General features: G+C 40.4%; 1 protein-coding gene across 1 annotated transcript in view; it reads left to right on the top strand.

Annotated features, from left to right (window-relative positions):
• Nucleotides 1-6,072: 6,072 nt before the first annotated feature.
• LOC121877625 (plasmanylethanolamine desaturase-like) overlaps nucleotides 6,073-10,043 on the top strand; it is a 59,585-nt gene continuing 55,614 nt past the window's right edge. The window contains exon 1 of the mRNA XM_042383436.1: nucleotides 6,073-6,641. Within this exon, the coding sequence (XP_042239370.1) occupies nucleotides 6,470-6,641 (172 nt within the window). The 5' untranslated portion in view covers nucleotides 6,073-6,469. The remainder of the gene's footprint in view (nucleotides 6,642-10,043) is intronic.

Raw genomic sequence — 10,043 nt, 5'->3', positions numbered from 1 at the left:
AATAACTCTTTATTGTCTATACTAGACAAACATTGACTTAATTTTCATAATGTTATTTCTGTCTGACTGTGAAAGCTACTGTTGTTTACATACAGAGTTCAAGGTCGTGTTGGTGTGATGTTCCATTGCTGATGAAGAGATAACCTACATGCCATGTATTAGTTATCTCATTCATATATTTTCGTATTATTACAGTATACACATAAACAAAAGCAGTCTTGTAAACATACCCTCAGGCTTATTAATAAACATAAACTCGTAATTCACACACACACATATCTGTATATATATTTGATTTTGGACCTTCAGTTGTGATCTTGTTCTATGACATAATTTTTTTTTCTATTGTATTTCGTCTAATACCAATGGTATAGATTCAATATATCAGTACCTCTACAAGAGTTATGCTCCGGACAAAGAAATGTTTACGCTCGTTTATCCAAATAAACAAATAAAATCTTACAGCACTATTCCTGTTCTAGGGGTCACTGGATCTCACTAGCAGTTGTTCCCAATACTTTTTACGTCATTCCGCCCCTTGAGGAACCTCTAAAATCCCTGTGAACACCTTTATTTTTTCCTCAAAATCATTAAAAATAATGATGAAAAATAAACGAAGGCCAAAAGAATAGCAATCAATAACTGTGTAACTATAATACTATAACTGTGTAACGTAACCATAAATATGCTTGAAGTCATCTAGCGGGTGATTTCAAAGTCAATGTGAGAAGAAAGGAGGCAAATTATCCCCGTAAAGTCGGAATTAATAATAAAACCTTATTGATTTCAGATTCCCCATTTTTTTTCTTTTTTAATTTTCCAGCTTTTCAAAGCCCGCCGTGGACCTCATGAAATATTGTTTTTTACCCCAATTTGGAAACCAATGCACCCTTAGTTCACCCAACTGTGAATTGGTACCTGACTTTAAGGTTGGAGAAATAAAGGCGGCCGAGTTGTCAATACGTACCGTCAGGCCTATATTGTCCATGTCATCGGGCGTTTATAAATAGCAGGATCAGTATACTGTAATCAGACAAAAACCATTTGATATTTATGTCAATATTAGTTTGATGATCCACTTCTCCAGAGACTTTATATTCCAGGTAATTTATACCTCATATTATCACAAATATAAAAACGGACCCAAATATCTGTTTACTTTTACTTTTATCCTCTTCGAAAAAAATTAAGAAGAAAACCCAGAAATTCAAGACGTGGGTTGGGTCAAACGATGAGCAAGACAGGAGGATGTATGCAAGAGCCAGAAACCAAGCAAAGATAGAGTGTAGAAGGGCGGAAAAGGAGTTCCAGAGGCTGGTTGCAAGCGAGGTCAAGTCAAACCCAAAGGCGTTTTACCGCTATGCAAAGTCGAAATTCAAAACGCCAGTAGGAGTATCAGACCTGAGGCTGGTGGAAGGTAGTTACGCAGATTCTGACCAGGATAAAGCTGAGGCATTGAACAGCTTCTTTCCTTGGTGTTCACAAGAGAGGATGCAACTAACCTTCCTGCGTTTGAGGACAGACGGTTCGACACAGCACTGACCCACATTGTGTTCAGAGAAGAGGGTATTAGAAATAAACTGTCCAGGCTAAAGGTCCATAAGAGTCCCGGCCCTGACATGGTGCATCCTAGAGTGCTAAGAGAGTTGTGAAACGAGCTTGCAGAGCCCCTGAAGATCCTGTTTCGTAAATGCCTGGATGAACAAATGCCCAGTGAATGGAAAGTGGCTTATGTGAGTCCTTTCGTCAAGAAGGGTGATTGTCACTCCACGAACAACTATAGACCGGTGAGCCTGACCAGTATAATATGTAAAGTACTTGAGAGTATTATCAGAGATGCTGCAATGGAACATCTAATACGAAACAACCTTGTAAAACATTGCCAACACGGTTTTATGCCGGGGCGCTCCTGCTTAACATAATTGCTCAAGGCATTGGATATTTGTACCCATATTCTGGAACGGGGTAGTAATATCGACAATATTTACCTAGATTGTGCCAAGGCTTTCGACTGTGTACCCCACGAAACGCTGAAAATCAAACTGGAACGGTACGGAATTCGGGGAAATGTCCTAACGTGGATAGAAGACTTTCTACATGACCGCAAGCAGTGTGTGGTGATTAATGGCAAGAAATCGTCATCTGTACCTGTCACAAGTGGGGTACCACAGAGCAGTGTATTGGGCCCGCTGTTGTTTGTTTGTTTCATAAATGACATGCCTGACGTTGTACACTCCTCCATACAAATGTTTGCCGATGACGCCAAGTTATTTCGGGAAATTAAGAACCAAGCGAACTGTGAAGAGCTGCAGAAGGACCTCTGTGGGCTCCAGGAATGGTCGAAGAAATGGCTTCTGAGATTCAATGTCACGAAGTGTAAGAGGATGCACCTGGGGCGTACCACCGGTAAGGAGGCGTATCATATGTCCCAACGGGATGAAGAAACTGCACTAGTTGAGACTGTGTGTGAGAAGGACCTAGGTGTGTATGTTGACAATGAGCTGAAGTTCTCGGGCCATTGCGAGAAGAAGGTAAATCAGGTAAATAAATTATTGGTTCTTATAAGAAGGTCGTTCAGATATCTAGACGGTCCGCCCTTAGTAACGATCTTCAAGAGTCAAGTGCTTCCCCATCTGGAGTACTGCCACCCCGTCTGATCCCCGAGATATGCTAGGGAATGTCAGTTGGTTGAAAATGTTCAAAGGAGGGCCGCCAGACTGATGCCTGCACTTCGGCACCTCAGCTACCCTGAGAGATTGGAGCGCCTGAACTTGCCTAGCTTATACTACAGACGGGCAAGGGGGAACCAAGTTGAGGTGTATAAGCATCTCAGGGGGCACTACTCAGCTGAGTGTCCTTACTTGGAGCTGGCGGACGCTCGCCCCACAAGGGGTCACAGCTCAAGATTGAAGAAACCGCAAGTCCAGAAAACTGTAAGGGCAAACTTTTTCGGAGTGAGGGCTGTAAACTCTTGGAACAATATACCAGAGAGTTTTGTGACGGCACCGAGTGTGAGCTCTTTCAAGACAAGACTTGACCAACACTGGAGCGGGTTCAGGTACATTCAGGAGCCGGTGCATGCCCAGTATATTCCAACAGTGCGTGACAGAGACGTGACCGATCGCCCGGGCGGCTAGCGAGCCGATGTTTTGGTGAAGAAGATAAATGAAAAGGAAAAGTAATGAGAGACGTGACCGATCGCCCAAGCGGCTAACAAGCCGATCAGTGGCGAAGAGGATAGAAGTAAAAGTAAAAGTAATGATAGGCTTGTTAGCCTCTTGGGCGGTCGGTCACGTCTCCGTTACGCACTGTTGGCAAGTACTGGGCATGCACCGGCTCCTGAATGTACCTGAACCTGTCCAGTGTTGGTCAAGTCTGGACTTGAAAGAGCATACGCTCGGTGCCGTCACAACACTTTCTGGTAGATTGTTCCAAGAGTTCACAACTCTCACTCTGAAAAAGTTTGCCCTCACAGTTTTCTGGACTTTATATATATATATATATATATATATATATATATATATATATATATATATATATATATATATATATATATATATATATATATATATATATATATATATATATATATATATAAACGCCTTGGTTAAGGACGTTCAGGTGACGGGCAAGTCGAAGGGAATGATTGAAACCCGCCTTTTGACGCATTCAATATTTAGTGATGTGGTCAAAACCTGCAGAGAACAAGGCGTTCATTAGTATTACATGGTGATCTATCTGATACATAATTAGTTAGTCTCACACGATTTCATCTTAATTACAATCGATTATTTAGCATAGTGACATGATGACATGATACAAAGTTCATAACTCTATTAATCTTAGTTACACTTCATTCTGCATTGTCTTATTGCTCCAGATAAGGCTTGGGGGTTTAGGGGAAAGTTTCGTCGCGGCCCTCGACATCTCCAAAGCATTTGACAGGGCATGGTACAATTCTTTGCTTTTTGAACTTCTCTCTTATGGTTTCTCTCCTCCACTTTACTCTCTAATTTCTAGCTTCCTTGAGAACCGATCCATGGCAGTTGTTGTCGAGGGATCGATCTCTAGCTCTTTCTCTACCAATAGTGGTGTCCCTCGGGGTTTTGTTCTTTCACCTACTCTCTTTCTTCTTTTAATCCGTGATTTACTTCACACTATGATCAGTTCTACCCATCTTACGCTGACGATTCTACTCTTCACTGTTCTTCACGTTTTTCCTTTTCCCCTTAATTCTCAAACTAGATTTGTTTTTAAAGCTGATATCATTTCATCTATCAATGCGGATCTGTGTGCAGCATCTCCGAATGGGCAGGTAAAAACTTGGTTTAATTCAATAGTAATAAAACACAGTATTTACCATTTACACTTTCCAAAATAGATCTCCCACCAGTCACATTTCAAGACGCAATCATTCTGCCAAATTCTAAAATAGATAGTAAGCTAGGCCTCACCATTTCTTCTAATATGTCACGGGAGCCACTCATCCACAACACTGCTAAAGCTGCCTCCCGAAAGCTGGGAAATGCTGTACAGATGCCGTAGCTACTTCACTCCTGAACAGTTGCTTCAAGTTTCCTAACTTGGAGTACTGCTCTTCTATCTGGGTGACTCTTCTGTCCAACTGTTAGATACGGTGGAATGAAAGGCATTTCGTCTTATTAACTTTCCTTTTTCAGTTGATAATCTCTTCTCTTTCTCTTCGCCGCAATGTTACTTCACTCTCTCTCTTTTACAGGTACTTTAACGGGCAACGTTCGGTGGATTTGGCATCCTGCGTACCGCCGGCAAGGCCGTGGGCTTGTAACACTCGTCTTGCCCGTGGTGCCCATCATCTGTGTGTGGATGTCGGTGGAATGCTTTGCCTTCTGTGTTTGCATACCCTTACAATCTGTCTCACTTCAAAAAGATGGTTTTCCGGCATCTTCGTGATGTAGCTTAATATTGTTTTTGTTTCTGTTCTTTTTAATTTATTTTTACTCTTATTTTTTCGCTCCTAGGCCCAGCTGTGGGTCGATGACCTGTGCCCGGGTGGGCTATTCCCCGTAAAAAAATAAAAATGTAAATGAATCAATAACCTCTGCAAACAACAAGTGTGTAAAGTACATAAATTAAAGTTTGAGGATGTAGCCTTTTGGCCGAAAAAGAAAGGAAGGACAATCATAACAATCACTATAGAGTCCCTCTCTTTCCGCCAAGTATCACTTTGAAGCATAAAAAGGAATGATTGGTGAATAGATAGATGGATTTTCAGTAAAAATCTATATGCTCTTTGGTTCAGCATATACAAAGAATACTGTATATACACAACTTTGTAAACAGTAAGTCGATTTGTTCTGCCCCCTGCTCTTCCGCTATGGCTATTAGTTAAGACAGTGCTGGAGTGGCTGCCAAGTGCGGGGAGGGAATCAATACAGACACAGTGACCTGTTGCGCTCCGTTTGCCGCCTCCTTACAACAGGTAATCACACCCCGGAGCGTGCCATGTTACTTATTTAAACACCAATATGTATCGCTCGCTGATGCAAATTTCGGTTATATAAAAATGGTGTTTTGATAAAATGTACCTTTAATGAATACGAAGATTTTTTTTAACTAGATTAGCTTCGTTGAGGAACGAAAACAGGTGTCTTTAATCTGCCGTTATATTCCGTAAACTCAATCGTTTCGTTGCCCCTGGTAACTGAACTGTCAGACACGGATACACATTGCTCCATGTTGTTGTTTTTTTATTATATAATCTGTATCGTTGATTGTTCAGTTTCTACGACAAACAACATTATTTCCCTTCAATACTGAAAGGATTTAAAATGATATTATCAGTAAGTTTACTGCATCGCTTTACAAAGTTTCCAACAGTTTCTACCTTCTTCGGTAGGTTTAGTTTGATGCAATAGAACTTAGGTAGGAACGCTAGGAATGTGAGGTTAGTGAACGGTACCACACGCTTATACATTATGTAAAATCAATATCCGTCATCGACCTGCCATCAGCAACAAAAATAAAAATCTAAACTCACCTCAACTGTGGAGAACGAAGTGTTATCAGATGAGTGCACTGGACTGGTGAAGGTTTATCTAGCTAAGATAAACATTGTTGACAGGTCACACAGCCAATATTGGTAGTATTTAAGATTGGGGTTGAGGTTGATAAGCGTGGATGTTAGTGGGTGGGAAAGGCGATTGGACTGTCGACAGCACAGTAATCCTTGCATGCAACAGGGCTGTGCTAGTCTTGCTGCCACTCATAAACCTCCACTACTTCACCAAGATTTTGACACATTGTTGTCCCTACTTTATTCTTCTTTCTCGAAAATACAACGTCTAACTCATCGAATTAAATTGGAAATTTACAAAAGTTAGCAAGAAAATATTGGAAGTGAGAGCGAAAACCTTTGGTTGATTCTAAGGGAGGTTTAGGTCGGTGGATGTCGATAGGTTGAGTCAGTTTGGGGCGAGTCCCGGGGAAGATGGCGACGTCTGTGTTGACTCCCGTCAAGACCGAGGACCAGATCCTCTATAACTCCATGCTGGAAGATGACCCCAACGACAACTCCGCCACAAATGAAGAGGAGAAGACTAAACCTCGGTGGGGGCCATACCATAAGGGCGCCAAGGAGCTTGCTGGATTATACAGTAGAGGTGAGAGGAAGGAAGTTTACCAGGCTGGTTTACGGTATTGTTTGTGGGTGTAGCCGTCACTAGTCCTTCACAAACACCAACATTAACCTAACCACAATTCTTAGTTATTCTGTAAACTAAGGCATCGGGAACACATTTATTATTATTTATTAAAACAAACATAGAGACTCGCAAGGGAGCCGATCGGGGAACTACAGTGACACGCTTAGTTTTAATCGTAAATATCATTGTAAGTAGAATAATGCAGCATATAATGACGACGTGGATTTAATACTCGGTGAATACTTTGTGTATCGGAAGTGTTGTAGAAACATTACTTCATGCAGAAACAAGTGAATGGTGTCTGCCCTTGACAGACATAACTTGTACTTTCTCCTAAAAGTCAAAGGGTAAAATATGAATTCTTCCTTGATCAGTATTTGAATCCATGCCATGAGTAATATGTGAAAAGTAGAGGAGGCGGGGGTTATTTACGAAATAAATAACCCATTGCAGTTGAATGTATAGTGTACTGTATTCTTAAAGTTGGCAAATAGTGCAGTCAGACATGGAAATTACTTTTAAAGATTCAATTCTGATACACTATATCAAGACTTGTATTTTCCTGATACACTGTACCTCTATTTAATGCCCAAATTCTGTTCAGAGAGTGTTTGAAGTTGGTGTAATTTTGTACTTTGGGGGTAAAGTTCAGGCTTAGCTGTGCACATATATTATAAATATTTTGATTGACTCATACTGTAGAGAAGTGGAGTGCCTTATTATGAAGAATTGATAACATATCTATATGTTGAGTTTTATTTTTGTGAGTTGAAATCATTAGTGAAGCAGCAAGTACACCACTGCCTCAGTTGCTATGTGACTCAGGTGAATGAAAAAATCATCACTTCATGTTGATGAAAAACAAAACAAAAACATATTGATTATTCGGTAAATATGTAGTAGTTGCCAACACCTAATTGACTTTTGAACTTGGATTTTTATAGTGTAAATCATGTTAAATACAAATATGACCTTCATTGCCGTCGGAAATGAACCATTGTTGAGATATTGAAAAAAAAAGTGGCAGTTCAAAAATGCAAAAACCTAACCTAATCCCAAGTGTGTAAGAAACTTACCTTAAGAGATATATACAGGAGGATAGAGTGATGCGACTTGAATGAGGAAGTGGTCTTCGTCAGTGTCCGTCTCTTACCACAGTACCATGCATGGTGATCTACATGGTGTTGACACTGAATTACATCATGGACACTTTACAGATGAAACAAAAACACCATGAGCCCTAAAAATGTCAATGTCTGTTGCTTCATTGCCCAAAATGAGCACAATACGCGCCAGTCTTTTACTTACTTTTATGCTCTTCACCAAATGATCGGCTCGTTAGCCGCTTGGGCGGTCAGTCACGTCTCTGTTACGCACTGTTGGCAAGTACTGGACTTGCACCGGCTCCTGAATGTACCTGAACCTGCTCCAGTGTTGGTCAAGTCTTGTCTTGAAAGAGCTCACACTCGGTGCCAATGTACATCCTTCTCACACAGACTCCATCTTCCAACTCCCAGCGAATCGAGACTTGCACTGATTGGCACACAGGTATTACGTCACATCGGCACTCCCGCTGATTGGCGCGCACGACTATGATTTTACAGCAACACTCGCGCCGATTGGCCGAATATTATAAAATAAAAGTTAAAATAACTTAAAAACTATAAATTTCTGACAAACTTTTAGACTAAATTAATTTAATTTTTTCCCTTTCTCCCCATATATGATTCAATATTCAGTTGGGTATTGGCAACTACTAAATGTTAACTGATTAGTTAGTCCATACAGTAGTACTTTTCTGGTAAAATTAGAAACATATATGAACCGGCTGGTTAATTCCAAGTTAACCAGGTTGGTACATTTATATTATATTGGGCTTTAGTAACAAAACCCAATTGAAGTTTCTTCTTTTATTGAAAAGTATTATTTGTATAATTCCTGAGTGTAGATCAACCGTAACTTCCACTATTAATGAGCGTGAAGAGAAAGGATGGCGGCTATGTAAATAGGCCGGATAATCAACGTCCGTTCGATGTAAGTTTGTGAGTGAGACTAGCAGTGAACGCTGGCTTATGCGCGTTGACATACAGTCAAATGAGCCGCGCCCCTTAAGGAAGCTACCGCTCACGTGATCTGGTCATGACAACTCATAGCCAGTGGAAAGTTACAGGGGGTGAATTTGAATATAAATCAAATGTAAAGAACCCATTTATATAATACTTCTGTTGATGAGACAGGGGCCATTACACCTACTGTAGTAGTCCAGTGTTGGCATGCTTTTATTTGGAGTAAATGCTTCACAGTACAGCTAGTCCTCGACTTACGACATACTCGACCTTCGACCACCCAGACACACGACCGCCTCAGTCGTACCAAAATTTTGTAAAATTACGTATTTTCGAGTCCCAACGTTAGTGATTGCGCTGTGTACTGACAAAAATCTTTTTTGTAATTCTCTTTAAAATGGTTGGCAAGCTTAAAAGTGAAAGTTTTGTGGTGCTGAGAAGAAAAAGAGACACCCATTTTAGATTTTCTATGTATTATTCAAGCATTTTCGACTTACGACCTGGATTTGAGTCCCTAACCCCGTCGTAAGTCGAGTCGAGGAGCAGCTGTATTGTATTGCAGACAAAGCTCCGTGATCATGCTAACAAGGCTTTAGATTCCTGAAGCCTCCAGCAGATATCCATAATGCTTGTGCTGTATAGCATACAACGTGAATCAGTCAAACCCGATCATGCTAAATACTAAAATTGGCCAAAAAGGACAATACGTGAACAAAAGGTAATTAATATTTGCTTAGAAAAAATATTGCAAGTTAGATTGGACTTTGATAATGATCTGAAAAATATATGATCTGTCATTTAAATAAAAGTTAGTTTAGGTAGAGTCCTTTAGGGGTAATTGTCTAGGACTTCACAGCTGCTTATTTTTCATTGAAAACTAATTTTTAAATGCCACAATTTCATTGTGCTTTGTAGTGGCTCTGTTATAGTTATGAAAAATGTGTTAAAAAGTGCTTATTTCTAAATTAAACCTAACCTAACCTTCGTTAAAAAAACAAGCAGCAGAAGTATTGTTAGAAGACCTCACCAACCCAACCAAAGAAACCTTCCTAGCTTTACCTCACTTCCTAGCTTTGAGGCTCAACCCTCCGGACCCCCTGGCATATTAAACAGAAAGAACTTACAGAACTATGATACGGCGTAGTTTTACCTTTTTTCCTTTTTTCTCTTTTTTTTTTTTTTTTTGTATGTGAGAGCAGCCTGTGTGGCTCATAGACATACACTGGTGACTGGTGTCGATCGGAGATGATTGGCTGCGTACCATTGCATCACACAGAGAAAGACAAAGTAGTGC

The sequence above is a fragment of the Homarus americanus genome, unplaced genomic scaffold (assembly GCF_018991925.1).
Source record: "Homarus americanus isolate GMGI-L3 unplaced genomic scaffold, GMGI_Hamer_2.0 scaffold19918, whole genome shotgun sequence".
NCBI classification, from domain to species: domain Eukaryota; kingdom Metazoa; phylum Arthropoda; class Malacostraca; order Decapoda; family Nephropidae; genus Homarus; species Homarus americanus.
Note: the sequence above shows the minus strand (reverse complement) of the source record. Positions and strands in the feature narration are given on the sequence as shown.